Raw genomic sequence first — 12979 nt, 5'->3', positions numbered from 1 at the left:
CTTTTCCCCCTAAAATCAATAATACAGCGCTCCTGATTGTTCGGGGGCTGATAACAGCCCCATAATGGTAACAGGGGCGCTTCACAATATAAATGAAATTTTCAGCAAAGTTGGCTTATTGACTTTTTCTGATTTGCAGAACGCAATTAATCTGCCACGTTCCTCTTTCTTCTTTTACCTTTAGTTAAGATCAAGGCGTACGGCATCCCCTGGCATAGGCCTCCATCCTATCCAGAAGTTATTTACTGTGCAGCCTAAAAACTGTGGGATGCTGTCTAGGCTTCATCAGTTCTTAGTGATATCTGGCCGCTTTGGCTCTCCTGTTGAGAGAATCTGGGCATGTATTTGCCCAGGACTGAGTAGCAATCTCAACTGGCATGATGTATGGTCTAGCATTCCATAAGTATCTCGCATTCCAGACCATCAGCAGATTCACTACAATTTCATTCACAGGTCATATCTCACCCCCGTGAAAATGCACCACATGAAAATAATTAACAGCCCTTTGCCCAATAAAACCACAAGGTACATTTGTTCACATGGTCTGGGAGTGCTGTCCTCTTGGTCAGTTCTGGAACAGTACTGCATCCAAAATATCTGCCTTGTTTAATGTTACTGTGCCTGTTACTGTCAGTGTTTTGATTTTTAATGATCAGTCAACCTTTCAACTCTCTGGAACTCAGAAATGTACTGTATTTGCTGAACTTACAGCTGCAAAGAAAATGATTGCAACCCATTGCAAACCACTTTTTTTGTCAATTTGAGACATGATTCGTTAGCAAGCTAAACATCAAATACACTATTGTCATAGAGTTATAGAGTGTTACACGTAGCAGACACAGAGCAACATTAGCATTCATCTGGAGTCCTGATTTTGGCCAAATGACATACTCTCTTTTTTCTGTTGACTCTTTTTGGGGTTTTCACCAACAATGTTCTTCAGCGAGTTGTTGGTCTATATCTACGACGTTCCCCTCCGAGAATTGTACAGGTTCCTCATTTTGGCAGAATGACCGTTTCCTTCCACTACTTCTGAGGACTATGGTTACCTGGTCCTCAGATTTCTGTTAAAAGATTTCTGGGTAAAAACAGACAGCTAGCTAGACCATCTATCTAATCAGAGTTTGCTGTTGCACAACTAAAACTACTTCTTAATGTACACATGTTCCACCAAAAAAAGTTCCTTCCTGAGACTATTTAGTGGCTCCGTCCGGCAGTTAGCACCGCCCAAGACGATTGTGATTGGTTTAAAATAAATACTAATGAACCAGAGCATCTTTATTTCCTCCTGCTGGGTGGACAAGCCAGACCATCCACTGAAGGAAGCCAAACGTTCCCTTACCTTATCTTTCTGTTCGGTGCTAAGCAAGAAGTTACAATCAATTTGGAAGAGCCTTTTTTCGAAGGTCACCAAGCGTTGCATTTTGAAACAATGGGAGTGAGAATGTGTAGTCACGTCAGATATCAGAAGTTTTATTGTTTATTCCTCTGCAGTGTTGAAATGCTATGTCAATTATAATCTCATTTACTGGATTCAAATAAAGATCGTATGTACAGTGTGTGTGATGTGTGTGTGAGAGAGAGTTTGTCTCCCACTCGCCGCTATAATGCGGCTGTTAGAAAGATCACTGAGGTACTAAGTAAATCAAAGAGGGGAAACAAACCATGGGAAAAAATCCTGTGCACATCATTTGAGAGCAAACGCAGCGCAGTATTTGATAGTAGTATGGCCAGTGTTGTACAAAACGGTAAATTTAATCAGCTGTTAAGATGGTATGTGAATGAATACTAACTGGTGCCTGGTTGTCTTGCTACAGCTCTACAGCTCGGTGGAGTTTGGGAGGAGGTGGCAGGTGGTGCACGAGAGAGTGGCTCCCAATCGCTTCTACTGGTAAGTACTGAGCATTGTTATACAAGTGGTAGGCAATATGAAAGGAAGAAATAGATCTAAAATTCCAAGTACTGTTTTTTGTTCTATTTAGGTCAGGGCTGAATGAAAACAATAAGTCTAATCTGCATTCACCTATTGATTATTTCCCCTAAACTTAGGTTGTTGCTGACCTACATATTAAACATGGTAAAACCCCAGCATGTTGTAATCTATGTTGTTTCTATATGAAAATGATCAGATAAAATAATGCAGTGGCTTTTCTATTGGTCCTCCTAAGATTATATCTTTCAAACCAGATAGATTTATGTCACCTTTTAACCCTTCCCGTCAACCATGAAAACAAAACATGTTTTCAACATTATTATCATTTTTTCCCCACATTGTTATAACTTTCTCAATGTTGTGGGTGCTTTTTTAAATGTTTTTTCCAAAGTTTTTTGAAATTTTTAATGTTGACATATTCAGCCCTTCTTTCAACGACCCATTTTTTGTGCAAAAATAAATAAATAACTGAAAACATGTCAATTGGACCCAAAGACAACATGAGGGTTAAGTAACCCTAGCTAATATTTAAAAAAAAAATACTAATTTAGTAAAATGTTACATTAGTGGGACACTTGACCATACTTAATGTTTTCCCAAAAGAATCCTGAACACCAACCATGATCAGTCTAAAAGGGGATTATGGCATTTGATAACAGTTACTATACATAATATATTTATGTCAATGATGACAAAGTGCTGGTTAAGTTAGGTAGTTAGCTAATGTTAAATTTACCGACTGACACTGTTCACTGCTCAAACTACCAGCTCTCTAACCTGTAAGTTATGCTTTTAACTATAATTTCAATCAGTAGAGACATGTTTGCAGATAGGCAAAAAAATGATAAAGGTTTGTGAAAAAATTGTGTCCGATTCAGATTGGTTTAGCAGGCAAGCCGTTTGAGCAATAAATGCATATCCACAATAAACAACAAACAAACAACATCTAAACAAGACTAAAAAGCCTAACTAACTAGTGGTACTAGTAGACATTTTATGCCCTACTAGTAAACTAGAATGGAAAATTTGAGCTTATAATGGATAATGACAATTACTTATTCAAACTCTGATTTCAATATAGAAAGAACAAATCAATCAGCCATTGTTCTAATTAATTTAGATTTTCATATTTAGTCATTTACACAAAATGTGTCCGTAGTTCTGATAACTTATTAAACTTATTGAACTTCCTGAGCACACAAAGCTGAAAGAATGTACACAAATTCTAAAAATATAAAGCATTGTAAATTCTTAAACATACAGTTTATATCACATGTAGTACTTGTACACTGTATTGTATTGTTATTAGTAAACAGTTATTGCGTGACGGCTATCAGTAAAACTAACTAACGCCAAATGGAGAGCACTGTGGACATTGTAAATGTCCTTGAGAGAAAACATCACTGCCTCTCATAAAGTGAGCCGCAGATGAGCCAGAGAGGTTTTTAAGATTTTCATTATTTATGTGTCTGACAGCCTTGATCTTCCTCTGTGGCAGACAGTTACATTATTTGACAGTGTTCAGCTATGGAGAGAGGCTTCAAAATCAGTTTTGGGGTGCAATCTGAGTATTGTTATCCTTTGAGATGAAATAAAGTATGAAGATTGAAATAGTCTAATGGTTCCTCTCACCAAGGCATTTAAAGCCAAATTATGATATAAAGTGTCTATGTGGAGTTGTTGCATAGTCATTGTTTAATTTCTTTCAGATGGAGACTTACACAACTTTTAACTGTTACATTAACGTTATAATTCCATGCTCTCTGTCTTTTTCTCAGCGGAATGTAAAACATCCTCACACAATAGGTTGATTTGTAAAGTCTCCTAGAGACGAGACAACAGGCTGTAATATTTCCTGCCTTCAATCCTTTGAACCTTATTTAACATAACAGGAACAGTTCTAAACACAAACTTGACGTTGTAAAACAGAAACAAAAAAATTAATTACTTAATTAGGCCATGTTTACGATTGCCGTTTTTTTTTTTTTGACAAGAAGTTGACTCGGTTTAAAAAAATAAAACACTGGCAGCGTTTTAGTTTCCAAAAAGCAGCCAAGAGTGTCCTTTGTTGCTATAACAACAACTACAGCTAGCAGGCAAGATAGTTTTGTTAAAGTAAAATTTCCCTTTATGACGTTTTAACATTAATATGTGTTCCCCCAGCCTAGCTGTGGTCCCTAGTGGCTAGAAATGGTGATAGGTGTAAACCGAGCCCTGGGTATCCTGCTCTGCCTTTGAGAAAATGAAAGCTCAGACGGGCCGATCTGGCAACTTGCTCCTTATGAGGTCACAAGGGGCAATATTTCCTCCCTTTTCTCTGCTTTGCCCGCCCAGGGAATTTGACCCATCCATGAGAGAGAGGCATCATGGCTTTCAAACCAGCAAAGTGGCAGTTGGTAAAGGCCACACCCCCCTCTCTCTTCCATAATACCATTCCGGTGTGGAATGGCGTGTAGCGGAGGACAGAGAAAAACCGCCACACAGACAGGAGAGAATTGGAGAATTGGAGTTATACTTGGTTACCTCACATCTTTGTTTGCTTCTGCGATAATTAACAACAGCCTAGACTCTGAGCTGCTTGCACAATCGACCCATACGGCTGTTTTCTCAGGTGGCGTGTGCTGTCCAACTCAGTGGTATCTAACATGTCTGGTCTCTATACAATAACTAACTGTAACAAAAAGCTCTCACCTCGACAAATTGTCAGGGTAGTAACAAGCTGGGCAGCCAGGAGTGAAAGGAGCCTGGAGGGCTGATGCTGCAGAAGCTGTCAGAGTTCTATTTTGGGATGCACACAGTGTGGTGGTAACCCCGGTAATGAGGCTGCAGAGGGAGCTTATGTCTACTGTACATGTGACCACCAAAGATCTAAAGAAGATGAAGAGACTCATTTGTAATTTTTGTCGGTCACACACAACTGGTTTGGTTGTGTAAGGTAGAATATCCACTTCCTGCTTTCAGCTGCCATTAGTTAGCTAATGCCGCTGTGCAATATTTTGCACAAGACATTACAGTTCTCTACGAAAACATCTGGAGCTGCCTGAATGGGATACTTTTTGCAAAGCAAAAGTGTCCTCAGAGACCACGCAGCTGTCTAAGCCCGCAACTCCGAAGTTCCCTTAGTGGTAAAAAAATACAAGTTTAAACTAACTATATAGCACCACTAACTCAAAGAGTTATTCTTTATCTGCCTCACACTGTTCTTGGGTACCTGAATGGATTATTCAGTGAAAATGGAAATGGGGTTTGGATAAGTAGACCATGCAATTCGCAGTTGTGTTTTATCTGGGAAATCATCGATATAACTAATACGTACAATCATTAGAAGTAATAGAGGTCTCTCACAGTGTCTGCTTTTTTCCCCCCTCACACGGACCTCCTTCTCTATCCTTCTCTTCCCATTGATGTGTGTGTGCTACCTGTGGACACATTCTCTCTTTCTCTCCCCCATCTGTCTCCATGTGTGTGCTGCCTCTCTTCTGATCCCCCAGTCTTTTTAATACATATTTAATGCCATAATGATTATATACTGTTCCATTTGCGGACATCCCTACTGTAGAGAGAAAATCAATGGCTTTTCCTCTCCTAACGATGTCAGGAAACATCTTCCTCCATTCGTCTGGGTGGAAAAGGACCTTCTGGGGGCTTTAAACCTGAGGTCCTTTCCCAATGCACTTTAAACTGCAATTACAATGAAGACAAAGACATCGCAATTCCTGCTGATGTTTACCACAACTGGCATAGCACATGACTTAACTTCTCTGTAGTTAGAGTACATTTGTATGACTTTGCAGTGTGCAATCTATCAGGTCAGACAGCACAGTTGGTGGCATCTGCCCGGAGGCAAAAGACCAATGGTGATGTTCTTAAAACACATTTGTCTGCCTTTCAGGTCTAAAATGGGTTTGGACAAAGAGCCAGGCTTAATTCACCTGGAAACCAGCATCTCTGAAGGACGTGAGTAATTGAATTCCGAGTTCAGCGCTCCATTTTCTCGTGTCTTTGTACTGTATCGTGAGCATTGTGCTAAAGTAGAGAGGAATTGGGAGTTGTGTGGACTATTCTGCTGAAGGGTAATACGAAGGGACAGCGGAAATAGCCGAGTCTGGGGACACACAATGACAGCGGAGAGAAAAGTAATGCATATATTAGAATGCTTTTAAAAGCTAGTAATTCAGCTCAGTGGCAATCACGTAGGTATAGAGAAATATCACTCATCCCCTGAATGACAATGGATTCTGGGATATTGCGGGTTGATATATAGTTTTTGACCTGATTTGCTTTCTGAGTCTGATGTCGGAATTCTTAAAAATAAATTTAGTTTTGCCCCTCCCCCCCTTTACTGTTTGCATTGAATTATCTGTATTATTATTTGTCCAAGCAATTCCATCCTTTAATGTTAGTCTAGACAAATCACGTATTCGCAATCGATATAATACTTTTATGAAATTATGTTTTAAAGGGGAACTCCATATGAGAGGTCAGATTCCAGTCATGGGGTCTGCTATTCCGCCAGTAAGCATATAATGTCCCAAAACAGAAAGCCTGCATTACAGCCTAAGATGTGGGGAGGAAGGAAGTGTCTAAAAAACTATTTTTTTATTGGGCGCAGCATTATGGGAAATGCAGGATCTAGCATTTACTGAAAAAAAGGGAATTTAGCGCTCTGGGGGCGAGAGCTCCAATAACGGAGCTCAGCCGGATTTGAATAAATTAGTCATGTTTTTGGATGCTATGGATTAATAGCTTTAAGAGTTTTTATCATTCATGCATGGCAAAGATAGTTCCAGAAACGCTATATTTAACACTTTCCAATCTGCCCACTGCCAAATAACATGTGATTTTTTGTTTAAATAACTTGAATTAGATAAAACAGAAAACTTTTCACATTACTCAGTCAGAGGATTTGCAACTGTATTCACATACTGGTTAGTTTTGGTATTGCGGGAGGATGTAAGTCACACTGCACAACACCCATGTTAAACCAGAGAAATTGCAATGCGGCTTTAAGCATAATTTATTTAGAGACATGCTTTGCATTTTGGAAAATGGAGGGCATTCTGAGTGATGATATGAGAGCAGAGAGGCATAGTGTGTACTAAAGTGGGAACTGACTGAAAGTAAGGAAATCTCAGTCGCTGATTCTTCTTCAATTCTGACCATTTTTACAATCTGTCATGTGAGCCCCCTAACTTTGTGGAAATGCAAGAAAAATTGTTGGTGTGCAACTTTATTACTGTAATCTGTCACCTCTCTCTTAGCTTTACAAAAAAAATCTTTTAAAGTACAATATCAGTGCCACCTTTCTGTCAAAACACTCTCTTTGAGGCTAACACAATAGAGAAAAACCAATCATACAAACACACAGCAAACATCAGTCGTGTCACACAGACAGAGACTCATCACTATTGATCATGCGCTTGTGGGGCAAGCCGACATATATTTGGCAGAGGCTAACATGTGGGCACAGGCTCACTCCTAGCGCTGCGATTGAAGACAAAGAAAGCAATTGGCCTCTCTGGTCATCTGTCTTCCCCCCCGCCCGGCTCCTCCCTTTCTGGGACCACTTTATTGACACGAGTAATGTAGGAGGCCAAAAGAGGCCGCTGGCTTTGGGTGAAGGCTGACTTTCTTCATTGGCTAATGCCGTCGCTGATGCCATGGCTTGATGTGTGTATGTGTGTGTCTTTGTGTGTGTGTTGGGGGGGGGGAGCAGAGGCGCTGTATGTCACCTGTAAGCTGCAAAACTGCACAGATGCCAACAAGGGCAAACCATTCCCCGGCTACATTGACCCCAATTCTCTGGTGGTGCAAGATGAGTATGTGTTTGTTCAGGTAGGTAATTGTCCAGTTTGCTCAGTGAAAAACATTATAGCTGTGTACCAGGCACATAGTGCAAGGGTTTTGTAGGACATTTTTCAAGGTCATTTTTAAAGAGGGGCTATGTGCCCTCATTGGTGAAAAATGCTTTATCTGTTGTGTTATGTCTTCAAAATGTTTTCACTTTAACGGTTTCATCACCTTAAGGTGTCAGCTGCAGGGAGGCCAATCTACTATGTGTCTGCTAAAAGGGATGTCTTCACACCAATGAAGCTGCCCAAGTACACACTACCCAAGGTAACACATTTACCGCCTGAATAAAATTCAATTAACATGAGCTGATAGTTTTCATGATTATGTCCCAGATTGTAAAAAGTGAGACGTTCATGTCTTTTTTTATTATAAAGCAGCTTGAGGTGCTGTGTTAATACTGTCAAGTATCAAAATGCTCAATCCACAGAGAAACGCACACAGCCCGTAATTACAAATTCTGCATTAAACAGGACTTAAGTACAGTTGAGATGTCACAATTGTACTATGTATAGGTAGAAAGTGCCGCTACAGTCACTCCGGCTGCAATGACAGTGCTGAGACACAGAGAATGCAGGTGCTGAAGACCCTGAAACACTGACCAATCAGAGTTGTCTGGGCATTTGTAGGATAGTAGGTTAAAGAGACAGGAGCCAAAACGGTGTGTTTCAGACAGAGAGTGAATACAGGTATATTTATACAGACAGTATGAGAAAAATATATATATATTTTTTTTAAATTTAGGCATGTAAATCTGTTCTAGCTCTTATTCAAAATACAACTATGAACCTGAGAATGACCATGATATGGGACCTTTACAAAATAATTAAATGCTTCTAGGTTAGAGTCCATATCTCATTATTGGTCAACAAGAATACTCTATGAGACAAATTTCAAACTAAGTTGCATATGATTCAGTTCGTGGAAGTTTTATGCATTCAAAGGCACATAATATGGTTCCAGCTCAGTTTGGTACGTGGGTTAAAGTTGCAGTCAGGCATCAGTTCTTTGCCGGCTCTGCGTGACACTCTCTGTGTTATTTATGGGAAAATCAAGGTAAAAGTAACTCTCACAGTGTTTTCCGGAATTGTTATTCTGTGCGTCTCCGTGTGCACATGGCCTCGCTTGTCACTTCCCTACTGACAATTAGACATGTTTTATTCAATCAAGCCCTAGGCGCACTGGTTGCTGTCGGCTCACTGTGAGGTGTTATTGGCACAGTAAGAGGTAGATGAAGCACACAACCAAGCAGCATGACCTCTGCAGCATAATCTGTGCCCAATAGTCCTGACATAGTGTTAATGATTGTAGTATCCTCTTAGTTAAAGTACTGAAAAACAGAAGATGTAGATACTTTGATGACTGAATATTAAACCCAGCAGTAGTGTAAAAACAGTATACAATGTAAAAGCTTATTGAGTTCTCATCAGACGTAAGATATCATGTTTTTGATTGTTTGAAACAATAAATGCCAACTACAAATTAGAGTTTATGCATGTTAGTAGCTTATTTATTTGATTAACTTTAGAGCAAAAAATGCAAAGTTAATAAATTACTTTGTATTTTTTAAGAGGTTTATTTGAGAAACACACACGCCTTTTATTTTAAATTACAAGGAAATGGTAAACACACACACAAATACATACATACACACACACAAACACAGACATTTGAGATTTGTGGTACTTATCATAAAATATCATAAAATTGACTTTTATTACCTATGAAGAAACAACAACATATAACTATGTCTTTCTCGTAATATATAAATTCAACATATCCTTTAAAACAAGAAAAACCACAGCGCAAAAAGACAAGAACATGTTACAAAGACGAACAGAAGGCCTTGATAGTTATTCTATGCATCATTATGATCCCGTATTGGTGTTAACTTTGTCTCTCTGCTAGGACCTCCATGTGATTAGCACGGATGAAAACCGGGTGGTTGCAGCCGTACAGGAGTGGAACCAGAACGAGACCTACAACCTGTACGTTTCGGACACGTCGGGGGTCTACTACACCCTGGCACTGGAGAATGTGGTCAGCAGCATGGGCCCTGAAGGCAACGTCATGATCGACCTCTATGAGGTAAAAAAACATCCATGGGACAGAACTGTGCGTCAAGTAGCAAAGTATCATGCAGTATTTAAATACTGCACAAGTTTCTGGGAAGAAATAAAGGATTTAGTCTGTCTCTGAGTAGTCTATATTCACAACGTTCCACTAAATCATAGCAACACATATACATAATCTCTTACTGTTGATCCAGTTCCGCAGCTAGATGAATTAGATTAATAAAAAAAGAATAGTCGTGGGAGTTTTATTCACACAAATATCTCATGTTTTGGCTACGTTTTCAGATAAGTTTCTGTCAGTGAGTGACGCCGGCAGGATTCTATTCCATAGTGTATGCACAAAAAAGCCGCTGCATTGGTTTACTGCGCCAACAATCAGCTGTTCTTAAAATATTTTATATGTGCAAGAGAGTTCCTAGTGTACTTTTATCACATCATAACAACCAGATCATGAAAGTAATGTACTGAAGTGTGAGTTAAGAGAGAGAGAGAGAGAAAGAGAGAGAGAGATGTGTGTGCATTGTAAACCTTATACAACCCCAATATGATCAATACAACTTATAACCACAACATAATGTCAATTCAATGCAATTGTATTTATAGTTATCTCAAGACACATACAGATAGATTAGGTCTAGAGCGTTATTTTTTTTGTTAGCATTAGATGCGTTGCATGCATACAAGATTAATGCCTTCAGTCATAAAGTGACTTAACTTCAAACCTCGGTTTCTGCAGTTGCTTTACATTTGTTGGGTTAACAAGCGGAAATACGGACGACAGCGCCACTCTGCCATTGCAACCCATTTTAATTGGTTTGAGGGCGTATTATTCTTAAAGGGGTATTTCACCGTTGGAAAGATTACATTTTCTTTAAATTGAGTCACTTGTCTAGTAGATATGTGATTTGTTGTTTTTTAAATATTGGTGCCTTCTAGGCAGAGAAAAGCCAAAAAAAAATGTTTTAAATGCACTTGCTTCCCTGCTCAGCGTCCACTCCCAAGCCACGCCTACCTTTTACTGACATAAATGACTGACTGAATGACTGACTGAAAATTGGCCGGCTAGTGTTAGCTTTCAACTCAGCTGGAACTTTTTTGGCTTTAGCGCACACCACCGTCGATGTCACCTCACCTGGCTTGTGCCATCGGGAGACACCCCAGGCTGAGGTGGTGGTCTCGTATAGTGTGTCGAGTGTTCCGTCTGTAATAAAGTTTGCTACATATTCTCCGATCTGTACCAGTATCCCGGGGGTACACATGTGTGCTAGTTTGAATGCAGACAATGTTGAAGTAAAAATGTAAAAGTTTTCTGCTGTTCTTCTTCTAATCCAATTTACCGAAGCTTCAAGATGGCTGACAGTCGTTTTCCTTTGGCAATCTCCGGGTTAAGACGACAGTCCAACCCTTTGAAAACATGCCAAAGTAGCTCCTACTACTGGCTGTAGTCCATCGCCTCTGGGCAAAAAAATCATCCAATGAAGCCAAAATTGTTTTTTTGCGTCATCTGAAGATTTTTCTCAGACCCACAATACAGACATCTCTTGTTTTGGAGGCACACGAGGGAGGGAAGCACGATTTTTTAAAAATACTTCTGGGATCCTAATGATACAAAGCCTAATGCTAAATCAGTGAAGTATCCCTTTAAATCATAAAATGTCAACCATGTTGTCAACAGGATTCAAGCATCCTGCTGCCACCTACCATCTACAGTCATCAAGTGCAGCCTACATTTTCTCCCCCCCCCCCCCCACCGTTGCCGCGGTAACTCTTTTAAGTGGCAGCAAGTGCGTCAACTGTAACTAGTAACATCTTTAGAAGCAGAATGACTGCCTTAGTCTTTGGATTGGCCCCCCCCTCAGCCAAGTCTGCAGTATTCATTTTGGCCACTTTCGTTTTTGAAAATATCAGCATCAAATATGGCCTGCTTGATGAGTGCTCAGCCCGCAAGTTTATTATAAACACTGATCAATATTTCTTGCCAGGAGGCAGAGATGATGAAATGTACTTGTTTTGTCATTTTTGAAACAAGTCTTTGCTGCTGTAGGCCTACAGACTTCAGAGCACATTTTGTGAATACCAAGCAGCTTCAAAGTGCTGACATCAAAAAACGCAAGAGGGGATTGTGCCAGGGATCTATAGATTTTTGGGCGGCTGAGATTTTTCCATTCTTTGATGAATAACTGCAGATATTGCTTCACAAAATGCACCTAATCCAAAAAGAAAGTGTGTTATAGGCCAATAGTGAGGCTCTGGCTTCCAGATCAGATTTAAAAAAAAGTCATAACAGCACACAAAAGTAGGCTGAAACTTTATCTCTGAATCAAATCATTAAGGTGTCGATGATGCTGCTCGTGTCTTTCTGTGGCCTCGCTGGTAGAATCAAATCCACTGTTTTGATTGGGGTCACCACCCAAATCGTAGGATATGCTAAATCTCTCCTCCGAGGGATATTGAAGTATCTATCAGTTACTAAAGTGGCGTTTATATCACCAGATGCGATTGTCACTTGCTCAATTCAGTATCTCTGAGCTATTCCTTGGAGCCTCCAACAAGGAGTCAGATTCGTTTAAGACACACATTGATTACTCAAAAGTCCCCAGACAGTCAATCATTCCCCACTCAGTGTGCTGCGTTTGGTTTAGTTGGGAATACAGAAGAGGTAAGTGAGCGTGGCGGCATTGCTCCAGGTCGTGTGATTTGCTTTGCAGTGCATTGCCTTCATTTTCTGAAACGTGACCTGAAGATGGAAATGCCTACTGTCTTTTAGACGTGGAAGGTCTGCATCTTTTTTTATTTAACCCTTGTGTTGTCTTCTTGTTGAGAACATGAACTAAAATTGACATTTTGGCTCTTTTTCTGACGGTTTTGTCAATTTTATCGGTACCTTTGATGCTTTTTTAATAACGTTTTTGCCCTTATTTTAACGCTTTTGTCATTCATGGTCAGTAAGGCTAATCTTATGACATTTTTTCTACTTTTTTCGTTAAAACAAAGCAGGAATGATCAATTATTTTGACTCATAGTTACAGTAAGCGGATATTAGAGTTTTTCTCCATTGGTTTGGCTCATTTCTTGAAACAGAAATTACATTCTCAAAACAACATGGACAAACCTCCAAACT

At 39.7% G+C, this 12979-nt stretch overlaps 1 protein-coding gene across 5 annotated transcripts in view; it reads left to right on the top strand.

Moving 5' to 3' along the window:
• The window catches only part of LOC117957731 (VPS10 domain-containing receptor SorCS1), a 200295-nt gene that overhangs the window by 150455 nt on the left and 36861 nt on the right, over positions 1-12979 (top strand). For all 5 annotated transcript variants that reach the window (XR_004659585.1, XR_004659586.1, XM_034893754.1 and 2 more), the window contains exons 5-9: positions 1818-1891; positions 5826-5890; positions 7650-7768; positions 7961-8050; positions 9692-9871. Coding sequence is in view for 3 of the 5 variants with exons in the window: in XM_034893754.1 (XP_034749645.1) it covers positions 1818-1891; positions 5826-5890; positions 7650-7768; positions 7961-8050; positions 9692-9871 (528 nt within the window). In the remaining 2 variants the exon portion in view is untranslated. The remainder of the gene's footprint in view (positions 1-1817; positions 1892-5825; positions 5891-7649; positions 7769-7960; positions 8051-9691; positions 9872-12979) is intronic.

Source organism: Etheostoma cragini, chromosome 2 (assembly GCF_013103735.1).
Source record: "Etheostoma cragini isolate CJK2018 chromosome 2, CSU_Ecrag_1.0, whole genome shotgun sequence".
Lineage (NCBI taxonomy): Eukaryota > Metazoa > Chordata > Actinopteri > Perciformes > Percidae > Etheostoma > Etheostoma cragini.
This window is presented reverse-complemented; position numbering and strand designations above follow the sequence as displayed.